The sequence below is a fragment of the Rhinolophus hipposideros genome (genome assembly GCF_964194185.1).
Source record: "Rhinolophus hipposideros genome assembly, chromosome: 25".
In the NCBI taxonomy this organism is placed as follows: domain Eukaryota; kingdom Metazoa; phylum Chordata; class Mammalia; order Chiroptera; family Rhinolophidae; genus Rhinolophus; species Rhinolophus hipposideros.
In genome coordinates this window covers 13,895,310-13,911,148 of record NC_138071.1, presented here as the reverse complement: position 1 = coordinate 13,911,148, position 15,839 = coordinate 13,895,310, and the positions used below count along the sequence as shown (strand labels likewise).

The window sequence follows — 15,839 nt, the reverse complement described above, 5'->3', positions numbered from 1 at the left end:
AAGAAACCTTCTAATTCTTGGAGCTGAATGAAAAACGCTCAACTTTTCCTCACTGGCCCTCAGTTCTAAGGAATGGTTGCATGAGCTTCAAGCCCTGTGCTTTTCAAAGCCATATAACCTTTCTTCTTTACAAGCTGCTTCAGCCTTGAACTTTCCTTCTCCCCAGAAAGTGTGAGGGACAAATGCAAGAAGCAACAGGACTTAGGGTCTAAAAGAAAAGATGGGATAGTGGGAGGATTAAAAAACGGGAAGCTCCAACTTTAGTTCTGCCTTGAGTACGATACTTTCAGTCACTTAGAAAAACTAACATCTGGGAAATCAGACAGGAATGACTAAGAATGATAACAGACTGCCTTGCTTCCAGTATGCTGAATTCTCTTATGAGTTTCTGTTTACATTCTCTTACCTGAATACATATGACTTATTCAGAATTTTATGTCATTCCTACATATTTGTTTGGTCTCCCTAACTTCATTATACATTCAGTCAGAATATGGAATATTCTATCTCATTTATATCCTTCCACAATATCTATTAAAGGGAAAACATTTCAACTTCTAACAGTTGCTGTGTATCTAGTGCTAAAGCAAAACAAAACCAGAAGCTGATTTATTCCCTGATCTTTGCCTTGGGAGTTTATAAACACACATATCAGTTCAGGTGCTCGAGGCAGGTTCTTTAAAAATTTAAGACAGTTTAATGTTTCTCTTATATAAAACACCCACATAGGCGCTGGCCCGGTGGCTCAGGTAGTTGGAGTGCTGTGCTCCTAACGCCAAGGTCTCCGGTTCGATTCCCACATGGGCCAGTGAGCTGTGCCCTCTACAGCTAAGATTGTGAACAATGGCTCTCCCTGGAGCTGGGCAGCTGAGTGCTTCTGTGGGTTACCATATGCTGCCATGAGTGGCCAGCAGCTGGTGAGAGCTGCTGTGAGCAGACGACTATCGACCAACTGCCTCAGCTGGGGGGAGTGCAAGGCTCATAATACCAGCATGGGCCAGGGAGCCATGCCCTACACAACTAGACTGAGAAACAATGGCTTGAACCGGAGTAGGCAGGGGAGGTGGAAGAAGGGGGGGGGGAAACAAAACAAAACCCACCCACATAACTAAACTGTTAACAGAAGCTGTTTAGAATCTTTCCCTTTGGTCTGAAACAATGGGGTGAGAGTTAGATGGTGTAGCACGAAAGTCTTCTTGGTCTGTGAAAAGTTTGGTAGGGGCTACCTAGCAGCCTAGAACTGGAATAAGCCTATTCCTTTCTCGGGGTAATCTTTTTTTTTTTTTTTTTTTTTTTTTCTTGAGATTCTCGCATACAAGATACTTTAAGAGAGAAAATCTTTAAAATTCACAGGCAGGTAAAATAAATCACAGCAAAGCGTCATGACTTCACTAGTGCAACTCGTGGAAAATGTGATAAAACAACTGAGGATGGAACCTAGGAATCCTAGCTCCTACTTTACAAGATCAACATATCCTCTGTTTCTCTCCATAAGAAATATAATTCCCCCAAACTTCGTTTAGCCTCTGACTCTGAACGACTTTGGTAAGGACAGGGAAGGAAGAGCACATGCTTACCCATTTTCTTGGGCAACAGGTAGACGTCCTGCTTATAGCGACCCTCAGGAGCATTGTACAGCTCTATCAAGGCAAGAGCCTAGAAAAGCAGAGAGATGGCTGCTGACACGCCATTCACAGCACGTGAACCCTAACGGTCTTATAACTGCTTTCCCACTCTGGATGCCTTACCTGAGTAGTAGCAGTGATTGAAAGCACAAATGTAGGCACTGTGGAGCAGCTTAGGTTCAGTAGACGGCCCTACACAGCAAGGGTTAAGACACAAACTGGTTAGGACAGAGCCTCTGGCCTTTGAGGAATGAGGGAAGAGCATGCCTGCCATTTTCCAAATACTTCCCAACAAACATTGCTGGGCAAAAAGCAGGTGTTCAACACATAGAAATTAATTGATTGACATTTAAGTGAAACCACAAAATATTCTGGATGTTTGATGGAGAAAATAGGTAAAAGATCTCTGGGATGATGTAAAAAGGAATAGAGGTGGTCACATGATACTGAGGCTTATGTCAAGGAAAGGTATCTTCTCTTGAATTTTCTACTTTCTACAGCAGAATATCCTCCTAACCTATCGGCATTCCTTTGAAAGACAGTCCTAAACAATAATCTAGTCAAATTCAGGGGCAATCTCTCCAGGGAGTAAGAGGAGATATTGTTGGATTTAGGAAGCTGTGATAATTTTTGTTCTTCTTCCTCAGTTTGGTTCCCCTGAATTCAAGGGCTGCTTTGTATTTTGAGTGGGTGTTTCAGAGACTACAAGAGCTAGAAACTGCCTCCAATGCCATCCTTTCCTGCTTTATTTCCTTGACCACCTTTGTTTGCTCAACCATAGAAACCAAAAACAACTGTGGTACTTGCTTTAGTCACCAAAATTACGACATGGCACCTCCCAGGGCAACTAGAAATAAGTCACCAGACAATGGGCTGACATCAAAGCAATTAATGAATATTTCACCACCTGCTCCTCCCTCCTCTCTCCTCCCTGTACAACCCATTTCTTGTGAAGAAATAATTCAGTCCCATTACAGATGCCCTAAAGTATTTGATAAGGTGAGATAAGGTGAGGACAGGTGAAAAGAACAGGAAGGATACTCAACATAAATTTAGGGGCCCCTAGTGAAGACAGTATATATTTTACATTTTCAAATTCAGTTTCTTTAATTAAAATAAAACGTATCATTATCCTCCTTGTTATTTTGGTATCGTTCCCTGAAGAAGAGAAAGGATCAAGGTAAGAGCAGGGGGTTTCGTTATAGCTGTCAGGAATCTAGGACTAAGGAAGAGAAGCTTTCAGGAAAGGAAACATGTCCAAATTTTGACACAGAAGACTAAGTAAAATGGAAGTCAAGAGTAAGTCTGAGCTAGAAGAAGCTAGGAGAGGAAACTATCACTCACACAACCAGTGCATAGCTGGGTGTCTACTACGTCTGGCTCAATTCAGGGGAATGGACACTCCAAAACAGGGACTCTGTCAGCAAAGACATGGTCTTCCCAGAGTATTAGTTACAGTCAGGAATATCTTTGTGCTTACTGATTAAACCATCCCACAAATGACATTATCTCTTTGTAAGCATCACTCAAAGAGGCAATGGTTCTATCCGTTAATTTCTTTCTCAGTAATAGTCATTATCTGACTCAACCTGTAGAGTGACACGGAGAGACAGGATAATTGGTGAAAAGTGGGGAACCGAAATAGTTTCTTAATTGCCGAATGAAAGGACCTTTCACAATTAGATGTAAAATCCATTGGTACAATAGTTAAGCTCGTACTTAAGAGAAATTGAAAGTATGAGAGAACATGAGGAGGAGGGGACCTGGGTATTGTATTCTCTCCTGTGGAGGCTAGATTTCTTACCAGCCTCAGGTCTTACCTCTGCCAGCAATACTATCCTCTTGCCATCAGGCCATATGACATGGTCCACTTGGGATCTCACTCGCTCCCAGGTCAGTTCTGGAGTCCGCAGACTTGCCTGGAAGACATACAGCAAGCACATCATCAGTCATGCCAAGTCCCACGTTGCGGACAGAAAGATGCTGAAGGGAGCCATTTCAAAAAGCAAGTTGAAAGGAGCAACCAACATGCCAGATGAAGAATACCTGTCCTGGGTGGTTTAGGACTGTTCCATTTCAGGGAATTTAATCTTAGGCCCAGCCAGGGAGGGATCACTCTGGGTGCCATTCCACAACATATACTGTACGCCCACTCTCTGCTGAGCACAGTAAAAGGTGCTACAGGAAATACAAAAGAAACCAAAGACATGGTTTCTGCCTTCAAAAAGCTCTTATTTTGTTGGGGACACAATACATATGTGAGGGGGAGAAAAGCCTTTAAAATACTTACAAAGCAACATGCAAACAAATGCAAATTAATACAGTGCCAACTGAATACGTAAGTGCTGAAGAGACACAGAAAAAAGGAGGATCAGAGCTGAGTAAGATTAGTTAGAGAAGGCTGAATGGCCTCAACATAGCATGCTGGCGCCCCAGTTCTGCCCTCGTGTCCCAGTCCCAGGTTCCACCTTCTCCATGATAGTGGTTCACCCTAAAGTTATAGAAGCTTTGTGACCTAAGTGCAAATGTGAGGTAGCCTTTAGAGGAATGCTTAATGGTAGAGTAAAGCTCCCAATGGCTCACCCTCCTTCCATTTCTGTATAATGTATATTCCGAGAATAAGAGAAGAAATGTTAACTTGATTAACAACAGCAGCAATCAAATAACAGTCACAGGGTTTAGACTTAAGACAACAACTTCCTTCTTCCGATAGGCAATGCCTACAACAGAGAGGGCGTCTGTATTCTAAGACCACCCATTGGCTCACATTGGTACAATTGAGAAGTGCTGCCAAATAGTAGTCCTCGGACCAATAAAGAGAAGCACTTTAGTTATACAATAATCATTTACTGAGTGCATACTATACTCTAGGCACTGTAGTAAAAGACACTATTATAGATAAGTCTGTGGATTCCTCTGCTAGACTGTGGGCTATTTGTGGACAGGGACTGTATCTTCATTTCATTATCAATTTAGTGGGAAAGATAGATACATAATTATATTTCAGTATGTTAAGGACTATTTTAATGGTCTGGACCATGTCTTTATTAGGTAGATGGGAAATACAAAATTTCTTGAGCTGTCAAGTTTCACAAATTGATTCAACCTTTCTACATGGCAATTTGGCAGTAGCTAACAAAATTTTACATGTATCTAATCTTTGATCAATCACTTTCATTTTAAAATTTCATCTTGCTCAAGTTCAGAAATGTAAGTGTGCAAGAATGTTTATCCATTGCTATCTGTAATAGCAAAAAACGGAAATTGACAAGGGAATGGCTAAGTAAATCAGGATAATTCCACACAATGGAATATTATGCAATTCTTTAAAAAAAGAAGCATATCTATATGTGTTAACATGAAAACCATTCATTATTCTTAAGTGAAAAAGTCAAGTTGCAGAACAATACACTATTCACTCAATTTTGTAAATTTTCTACTTCTTACTTTAAACACAATTGTATTGTTTGCAATTTTAAGCTAGGAAAGTATTATTTTAAAATTAGAAGTTTAAAAAGAAGTCTTACAAATAAACACTGTAAATAAACTTAAAAAGAAATTTAAGCAAAGACAATTTGGGGAAATTAAGGATATACAAAATAAATCCTTTAGCCTGTAGAAACATCACCATGGAAGGCAATACCCACAGAGAGCCAAGAGATACTCCTTGGTGACACTGGTATTTTTTTATTGAGATGATGGGACTTTAAAGTACTTCAAGTTCTCAGTGTCTCACACTCTTAATCTTCCAGAAGACAAGCAATCTTGGTGACCGGGACTGAAGAGTTACTCCATGATTAACGAGAATCTTCTCTCGTTAGAAGGAGGTATTACAAAGTATTCCTTGGGAAAAAAGATATGTTGGAATCAAAGAAAGGACACTTCTTATGAACCTCATAAAATGATCAATGCTTAGTAGAGGCAGTTTACAAGAGCCCTGGAATGGCTAAGATGCAAGCAACAGACCTGAGGGTCAGTTTAAAAACGGGGTTTGAAGAGAAACTTGGTGGAATGATGTTTAGCACTGTCCACGCAGCTCCAATAACCCATTAAGGTCTATTTGGCAGTAACACTCCTCGAGAGAAGGGTTTCCTATGGCTAGCACAGCTTTATAAAATTTCTCTAAAGACGTCCAATTGTCTTTACTGTAGATTTATAATCACTAAGCAATCTACCAGGAAAAACATTCCCTATGCAGACTACCTTCCCAAACTCGATGTATGTCACTGTAAACTAGCCAGTTACTATGCTTGCACAAACTGGTATTATATGATTTTGAACAGCACACATCATTTTTTTTTCAGGGAGAACAACTGTGGTTTTAGTGTTACAAAGCACGTTGTTACTAGCTAGTCTCAGGTTGTAATTCTCTGGCTGACAGAAACTTTTAAAGCATGTGTACATAATGGTTTAAACCAGGGGTGTCCAAACTGCAGATCCATTTTTAATTGGCCCGCAGCAAATTCCAAAAATATATTTAGTTTACTTAAATAAACCAGGTGAGGCAATACGTACTTCACCTCGAGTGAGTGGCCCAGCTGTTTATGTATTTTACCGCATATGGCCCTTGGTGAAAAACGTTGAAAAAAGTTTGGACACCCCTGGTTTAAACACTTGAACTGTGAAGCTTAGAATCATACAGGGCTTCTATGTGATGCATACAGATAAGGAGGTCTGTTTTCAAGGGAGAGGAAATACATGAAAGATGTGGCCAAAAAGCTAAGAGCGCAATCCCTATCACAAGTCCCCTAAGTAGTCACAGATTAATATTTCTCAGGAAAAAAAAATGCAGCTTTCTAAATGAGCAACTCCTGATGAGCTATTCCTTGCTAAAAATGCAGCAGTCAACATCTCAAGGTTAGGTAAAACTATAAATTTCTACTTTAAAAAACCCTTAAATTTTCCCCCCCTTTCTTCCAGCCTCCCCCACTCCGGTTCAAGCCGTTATTTCTCAGTTTAGTTGTGTAGGACACAGCTCCCTGGTCCATGCTGGTATTATAAGCCTTGTGCTCCCCCTGGCTGAGGCGGTTGGTCGCCAGTCTTCGGTCAGCCACTCACAGCAGCTCAGGGCAGCTCTCATCGGCTGCCAGCAATTCACGATGGCTGCAGGCCATTCATGCTGGCCACTGGCCACTCATAGCAGCTCAGCTCCAGGGAGATCTGTTGTTCACAATCTTAGCTGTAGAGGGTGCAGTTCACTGGCCCATGTGGGAATCAAACCGGAGACCTCAGCATTAGGAGCACGGCGCTCCAACCACCTAAGCCACTGGGCTGGCCCTAAACATTTATTTTCTAAAACTGTTTGTGGGTCAGGAATTCATGAGTGGCTTAGCTGTGTAGCTCTGCCTCAAAGTCTCTCATGCTGAGTCTGGCCCTTGAATTTTTGATTACTAAAAATATCTGGACAAAACCTTACCAAATCATTCTCCTTCGCAGTTTCACTGAATTGACTTACAGTGACTCTCCTCTCTTTTTCTCACACTCCACACCAAATCCATTTGGCAAATCCCGTAGGTCCTACCTTCATAATACATCACTTCTTATCACTGCTTACCCATCTAATCCAAGCTACCACCTTCTATCACTGTAAATACTGAAAGAGCCTCCCCTTGTCCTTATCACTACTCAAGTTCCAGACGTGTTTTCTTTACAGGTCAGAGCAACCTTTTAAAACATAAGTCAGATTTTGTCAGGCACTTGTTCAAAAACTTCCAATGGCTTCCCTTGTACCCAGAATAAAATCTGAAGTCCTTATCATGCCCTACAAAGCTCTACGTAACCCACTGTCTCCTTGAGCTGCCTCTTATCCTCATCCCCTTGCCCATTCTGTTCCTGCCAAGGCGGAATCTTTTCTGTTCCTCAAACACATTAAGCACATTTCTACCTCAGGGTCTTTTACTCACCATTTTTTCTGAATAGAATGCTCAGATGGCTTGCTCCTTCAGTTCATTCAGGTTTCTGTTCAAATGTTATCTCCTCAAAGAGACCTTCCTTGATCACCCTAACTAAAATAGCACTGTCAGTGTCCGTACCCCACTGTTTTTCTTCAACACTAGACACTAACCGACAACACTACCTATTTAGCATCTGTCTCCCGAGTAGACAACAAGGTCCAGGGGAGGATGTGTGTTGTTCACTGCTAGTCTTCAGCCAAGCATTGGGCATAGAGCTGAGCAAGTATTCAATACAAATTTGCTAAATAGTGAATGAACATTCTGGTTTTAATTATTAGCTGAGTTTGCTATTTCCTTAAATTTCATTTACGTGCCCTGTGATACTACCATCAAAGGTTGAGTTTAACTTAATTTTTCCAAAGTTCTTCTGAGCATCTCCTCTTCTGGACCATTTGGTTGAGTCATAGACCTACTGCTACAAAGAGCACTGAGAGCTGAGAGATGGTCCTTAGCTAGTGTCTGTGGCAGATCCTAGGACTACCTAGCATTACCTGCAAAACTAGGCCTAGTCACAACACAGAAGCCAGAGTGACCTTTTTAAAATCAAAACAATCCTGGCCGGCCCAGTGGCTCAGGCGGTTAGAGCTCCGTGCTCCTAACGCCGAAGGCTGCCGGTTTGATTCCCACATGGGCCAGTACCAGATGGCTCAGGTGGTTGGAGTGCAGGGCTCTCAACCACAAGGTTGCACGTTCGACTCCTAGACTCCCGCAAGGGATGGTGGGCTGCACCCCCTGCAACTAAGATTGAACACAGCATCTTAAGCTGAGCTGCAGCTGAGCTCCTGGATGGCTCAGTTGGTTGGAGCGCATCCTCTCAACCACAAGGCTGCCGGTTTGATTCCCACAAGGGATGGTGGGCTGTGCCCTCTGCAACTAGCAACGGCAACTGGACCTGGAGCTGAGCTGCGCCCTCCACAACTAAGATTGCAAGGACAACAATTTGACTTGGAAAAAGTCCTGGAAGTACACACTGTTCCCCAATAAAGTCCTGTTCCTCTTAAAAATAAATAAATAAAAATAAAAGTAATCCCTTTAAAATAAAAGTCAGATTGTTACAAATCCTACAATGGCTCCCTATTTCTCTCAGAATATAATGAGAAATTCTTACAATGGCCTAAGAAGTCCTATCATATCTGGCGTGTTACCTCTCTTACTTCATCCTGCTCCAACTATACTGGCCTCGTTGTTGATCCTCAAGCAGACTAGGCACCTTCCCGCCTCAGGACATTTGGTCTGGCTGTTCTCTCTTCTTGAAAAGCTCTTCACCTAGAAGTCCATATGGCTAGTTCCTTCAAGTCTGCTCAAACATTGCTTTCTTAATGAGGCTTATACCTTGATCCCTCTACGTAAAATTACAACGCAGCACTGTTGACTCTCCTTACCATGCTCTACTTTTTTCTGTGGTGCTTTTGCCTTCTAACATACTATAAATTTTACTTATTATGTTAATTTTCTTTTTTCTCTTTTAAAACATAAGCTCCTTGAAGGCTGGAATGTTTGCCTGTTTTGTTCATTGATTCCAAGCACCTAGCATATAGCAGTCACACAATAAATGTTTGTGATTGAAGGTAAAGAGTCTCCTGGGCTCTATGCTGAGAGATTACTTATGTGTGGGCTGCCCTCAGAGGAGAGATTACCATCTCAATTTGAAATTAATCTGGAAATCATGAGGAGGTAATAGTACAACATCAGGAAAACAAAACACAATGAAATACTAACTGGACTAGAGGTAAAAAAAACCCTGGATTTTGTATTCCAATTTCATTTTTTAATCAATGTATATGACTGAACAATGTACTTATTAGTTTCCCAATTGAAAATCAGGGATAATAATGACTTATGGGGTGGTCAAAAGGATGAAATGAGATAAAGTAAAAATATAAATATTATATGATTGCATTTGGAATTATTTTTATCTCAGAGCTTCTTGAGGGTTTAAAAGGGAAAATGCTTTTCCTGTCCCCTTAATCAGAAGTCTTTTCATTAGGGCTCAGAGTATGACTACCTAAGCTTTTCCCATTTGGGGGCTGTACAAGCAGATTAATCCAGAAAAGTACAATCATGTGCTAGGTAGCATTAGAAATATTAATATCTTTGACCATTTACTAAAGGGACAGCACGGCACATAAGTAAAACTTAACGAAAAAAGAACTAACTAAATGATTCATTATAAGCAAAATATCATGGTAAGACATGGTATTTTATATAATGGAGCCATGCCACTCAAAAACATCAAGGGTAGAAACAGGCTTTGGTAGGTTGTTTGTCCAGCTATTTTTATAAAGAGAAGAATAGAGCACAGAGTTAAAAAGAGAAACCATTTAAAATAGATGAGAAACCATTTCAAATAGATACTATCCAACAGGCTCTCAATATATCAACTAATCCTTACCTGGCAATGCTGAAGCTCAATCAGAGCAGCCCTCAGTGGAGATGAAAGCATGCTTTGCTTGAGCCATTTACCCAGAGGGAAATACAGTTGTGCCAGAAAAATGCCATAAAAATTAAAAACCAGAGTGAAAGTCACACTGAGAGATATTTTGATAAGTTTGAAAAGAAATAAATAATACTTCTATTAACTATTACTTGGGCAACTTAATATGACCAAGTGTTATGCTGGACTAGAAAGTTTTAGGGTGAATGCAATCAAATTAGACATCCAAAATGATAGTTTCCAGGTTTGAGGAACATGAGGAACACATACTACTGAGTTCATTGTGATACCTACAGTATTTTCCAAACTTACTATAGTTTGGAAAATAGTTAAGGGGAGACCTGGCCCAATGAACGAGGGAGAAAAAAGAGAAACCACAGCATTTGACAGACACAGTAAATCTTAAGCAACATTCTCATCCTAATCCACAGATTTCCCTCCCTTGACTGATTTCTTTGGACCAATCTACCTATCTCACCTTCATGGTAAAATTAAACATTCCCCAAATACTGACTACCACACTGACTCACATTTATTGTATTCTTTTTGTAATTTTGAATTTACCCAGCTCTCAATCCTAAATGTAAAGATAAAATGGCCTATAGTGTAAATAGGCATGAAGCTTGGGTGGAAGCGAACAATCATTTGAAATAATTAAGTTGAGACAAAGAAGCTTTATATTATCCACAAGCACAGGTCATGGGGCTAGTAAGTGACCAGACTGTAGACAGCTCTGCCAGGACAGTCATGTTTAGGACAGTTGGTGACCCTGTTCTTTCCTCTTCCAGTTTGTTTCTTGGCAAGGAGGAAAAAGAAGTCCCCAATGATGAGTCGCTTGATCTTACCACATCAATCTCTGTGTTGGAATGTCCCATGTTACAAACGATGCAGCTATTCTTCATACGGTCCAAGTGCTCTCTGGTTACCACATTCTTGTTACCTTAAAAACAGAGGAGATAGGCACATGAAGAGGAATGAAGTTGGATCCATATCTCACGCTGCATGTAAAATTTAACTTGAAATGGATCAGAGACCTAAATATAAGACCTAAAATTATACAACTCTTAGCAGAACATGGGAATAAATCTTTGTGACCTTGGGTTAGGCAATGGTTTCTTAGATACAACATCTAAAGCAAAAGCAAAGGAAAGGAAAAAATAAACTGAACTACATCAAAATCATAAATTTTTGTGCTGCAAATGATAACACCAAGAAAGTGAAAAAACAACCCACAGAACAGGACAAATATTTATTTGCAAATCATATAACAGCTAAGGGCTTGTACCCAAGATTCTTAAATAACTCTTAGACAACTCAATAATAAAATGACAATCCAATTTAAAAATGAGCAAAGGATCTGAATAGACATTTCTCAAAAGAAGATGTGCAAAAGAAGACGTGCCAATAGGCACGTGAAAAGATGCTCAATGTCATTAGTTATTAGGGAAATGCAAATCAAAACCACAATGAGATACCACTTCACACCTACTAGAATAGCTATAATCAAAAAGACAGACAACAACAAATATTGGCTAGGATGTGGAGAAACTGCAATTCTCATGCACTGCGGGTGGGATTGTAAAATGGTACAGTCACTGTAGAAAAGTTTGGCAGTTCCTCAAAATGTTAACAGTACAGCCACCATATGGTTCAGCAATTCACTCATAAGTATATACCTAAGAGAACTGAAAACACGTTCACGGAAAAACTTGCACATAATGTTCATAGCAGCGTTATTCTCAATAGCTTAAAAGTGAAAACAACTCAAATGTCTATCAACTGATGAATGGATAAATAAAATGTGGTAAATCCTTAAAAGGGAATATGACTGAACAATAAAAAGGAATGAAATACTGATACGTGCCATGACATGGATGAATCCTGACATTATGCTGAGTAAAAAAAGTCAGTCACAAAAGACAACATACTATATGATTCCATTTACATGAAATGTCTAGAATAGGCAAATCTATACTGACAGATAGATTAATGGTTGCCGAGGGCTGGGGAAAGGTGAGGGGCAGAATGAAGAGTGACTGCTAATAGTATGGGGTTTCTTTTTGGGGTGATTAGAATTAGAAGATGAGATGTTGCACAACTTTACTAAAAAAATCACTGAACAGTATACTTTAAAAGGGTGACTTTTATGATTTGTGTGTTATAGCTCAATAAAAAAAATTAGCTTGTGGCGATGGTTGTATGACCCTATGAATTTGCTGCAAAACACTGAATTGTACACTTAAGTGGGTAAAATCTATGGTATTGAATCACATCTCAATAAAGCTATTTTAAAAAAGACATTGATGAGATTCATGTGAAGAAAGAACAGTTCCTTATGGTCCCTCCCCTCTGCCCCCAGCTCTCCCTGAAGCTGCAAATATATTTCTATTCTTAAATATTCTGATTTTCTTCCTCTCAAATACAATATAAAAGAAAACCAATGTTCCAACACTTCATAGTTCTCCCATAAAGGTAAAATCTCAGTCCAAGAAACGAGCTAGTTCTGCATATTCCTCTCTAAAACACAAAATCTACCTCTTTGGGAATTAACACAGCTACCTTCCCCACTTTTTCTAACTATGAACAATTTTTCTCTCGCCTGGCTTTAATTACAGGGACTAGCAAGAAATATCCACCATTTTTGGAGGTAAGATAAAAATATCAAATGTGCAAATGTAACATCTGGCTTCCCAAATAAAATTCATCTGTAGCCATCTTCTAGGTAGCTGAGGATGGATGGAGATATAGAACAAAGGGATGGGGAGAAACTTTCCTCTAGGGATGACCTAATGTATACTCTTGGTCAGAGCTCTAAAGAGGCAGGAAGAATGTGAAAGACTGACTGGTTTTGTGGACTACTACTTTTGGCTTTTGGACTTTGGTTTCGTTCAGAACATTTCCCCAAGTCATTTTTTCACTTGTTCCATGAAAGCCTTCCCAAGTGCCACCCCATTTTGTATGTCATAATCATACCTGTACAGGTAATAACAATGTCCACTTGTCGGATGACCTCATTTAATTTCACCAGTCGAAATCCATCCATGCTGTGGAAATAAAGCCCAATAATTAACCTAAAAGACAGCTGGGGAGCCTTTTGCCACAGAACCTCAAAAGCTATTACCAAGTTCTTTTGGTACCTACACTGTCACTTCCTGATATAGCTGGACTATTTTTAGCAGTGAAGAATTCAAACTATTTCCTTAGTTCATACAGGACAGAAATAAACGTTTCTTTCACATCATTGGAACCCAATTCTTCCTGATAATAGGGAGACAGGATTCACAATGAGATGTCCCAATCAAGTTTCTAGAAAGTACTATTTTATCACTGAACCTACTTGCCCTTGAAATTACTCTCCCCCAAATCATCAATAATCTCCTGAATGCAGAAATAAATTGTTTTCCTTAAACTCTTATATTACTTGATTTCCTCTGCTACATTAAACATCAATTGCCTTCTTAAAACTGTGTACTCCTTGGAGTCCATGATACTGTTTTCTCCTGGTTTTCATATATATATATATACATATATATATTTTTTTATTTTAGTTTTTTTTTTTTTTTTAAGGAGGGCACCACTCACAGTGGCCCATGCGGGGATCGAACGGGCTACCGTGGTGCTACCAGCACCACGCTCTAACCAACAGAGCTAACCGGCCACCCCTCTCAGTCAGTCTTTAAATGCTGGTATTCTGTAGGGAATCCTTTTCTCTGTTCTTTTAGCACTTATCCATATCTTTTCCTTGATTGCCAATGACCACTCGTAGGTGGTGTCCTGATGTAGAATTAACCCCTCGTCATTCAAAGAATGTGCAATAATTCACGAGACTCTACAAAGTGAGAGAACAAGAAAAGGTTTACTGAAAGTCAGGCAGAGACAGAGTGAGAGATAGTTCTGTTTGGAAGAGAAATACTGGCAAAAGGAGTTTGCCAGGGCAGAGTCCGATAGGGACCGCTGCTGCGGGTTTCTGTTTAGCTGGGGTTTTACATGTTTTCCATGCAGGATGTAGGGTGCTTGTCAGCTTGCAGGGGGGCTGCTGGTACAATTGTCTTCTCCTGGGAACTGTCCTGTTTCCATCTAAGATGAATGTCAGCTTGCAGGGGGTTGCTGTTGCAATTGGGAACTGTTCTTTTCCTACCTATGATGGATGTAAGGTGCTTGTCAGCCTGCAGGTGCAGTGCTAGCCCGGGGTTCAGAGCCAAGCTGTTAATGTTTAAGCTCGTTCCCCCTAGCTCACAAGCTCGCTCCTATTCACTCTTTGCCTGTCTCATCAGGTGGTTGAACTTCACATTTGTATCTTTAGCTTACATCTCTCCAAAGTTTCAGAGCCATGGATCAAATTATAGCTCTTCCTGGATTCCCACAAGGATCTCAAACTTACTGTGTTTAAAAAGAAACTCACTATCTTCTCCACACCCCGAACCCTATCTATGTCTTCTCCTACATTTTCTATCTTGATCACCAGCATTACTGTTCACCCACTTGTATAAGCCAAATAAACTAGACTGTCCTAGCCGACTGCCTCTCCCTGACTGACGCTGTCTCTTGAATCTGTCCCCTCCCCATATGTGCGGGCCTTGCTTATGTGCGGGTCTTACTCTTTCTTCTTAGATTACTACAGTAGCATCTGAATTGATCTGATTGTCTCTAGGTTTATGTCTCTCTAATTCATTTTGCAGACTGATTTCCCTAAATGCAATTTGGATCATGTCACTTCCTTGCTTGAAATACTTCAGTGAGATTGCCTGACCTCAGGATCAGCCCCAAATACTTATAATGATGTATGATTATATTAGACATATGATTCCTACCTCAGACATTACCACTCCCCCAAATTTATCCTACTGGCCAGCTACATTAAAATACTTCGAGCCTCTTAAATATGCTGTGCTCTCTCCTTCCTTGGTGACTAAGCACATGTTTCCAGTACCTGGAATTTACTTCCAAACTTCCAAGAAATCACTTACCCAAGTTTGAAGACTCAGCTCTATTGACACCTCTTTTGACCCTGCCCCTTGCTCTTTAGTTAGATGGTTCTCCTTTATGCTCCTACAGATGCATGTGGTATTCACCTCCAACACAGCACCTACTACACTGCACAATGGTTATTTGTCTGTGTGCGTCTACAAGCAGGGACCTGTCTCATTCATCTATTCATCTTATTCATCCTCAGCACAGTACCTAATATATAGTAAGTGATCAGTTCATGTCTATAATTTGAATTAGTATCTCAATCAGTATTAAAGCATGTTTAGGTTTCTCGAACGAACCCTTAAAGTACTAGAATGGTGCGAGTTCCTTTAGTGTGCTAGAGCCCCGACCCAGAGAAAGCCAACGACTCTGCTGGGGAAACCTGTGGGGTTATGGCTAGGATGTGTGAGGAGTGGTAGGGTAGGGGGAAATGATTACAGTCAAATCTTTATGCCATGCCTCTTTTGATCCTGGGAACCTTCCTCTATTAATGGTAAAAATTGGGTGGGATATCCAGGCTACAGACACTAGGGCATAGCAGTAGTTTATAGGGACAGTGATTTTTCCATCCTGCTGTCGATGGCCAGAGACAATTTTAATATAATAGCTACCGCTTAGTGAGAATTTATTATGTGACAGCAATTCTGTACTTTATATAATTATGTATTTATTATATAACGTATAATCATATAGCACTTTCACAACTCTTTGAGGTAGGTAAGATTACTCACATTTTACAGATGGGAAAGGGACTATTCTTTTTTTTAACACTTAATTTTGGAACCATTTCAAACTTAAGAATTACAAGAATACTACAAAACAACTCCCGTATACCCTTCCCTCAGGGTTAGCAGA

General features: G+C 40.2%; 1 protein-coding gene across 10 annotated transcripts in view; it reads right to left on the bottom strand.

Annotated features, from left to right (window-relative positions):
• AHCYL2 (adenosylhomocysteinase like 2) overlaps positions 1 to 15,839 on the bottom strand; it is a 141,008-nt gene that overhangs the window by 3,626 nt on the left and 121,543 nt on the right. For all 10 annotated transcript variants that reach the window (XM_081038552.1, XM_081038554.1, XM_081038555.1 and 7 more), the window contains exons 11-15: positions 12,987 to 13,057; positions 10,859 to 10,953; positions 3,446 to 3,544; positions 1,749 to 1,817; positions 1,578 to 1,656 (exon numbers count right to left, since the gene is read on the bottom strand). In XM_081038552.1, coding sequence (XP_080894678.1) covers positions 1,578 to 1,656; positions 1,749 to 1,817; positions 3,446 to 3,544; positions 10,859 to 10,953; positions 12,987 to 13,057 — 413 coding nt within the window. The remainder of the gene's footprint in view (positions 1 to 1,577; positions 1,657 to 1,748; positions 1,818 to 3,445; positions 3,545 to 10,858; positions 10,954 to 12,986; positions 13,058 to 15,839) is intronic.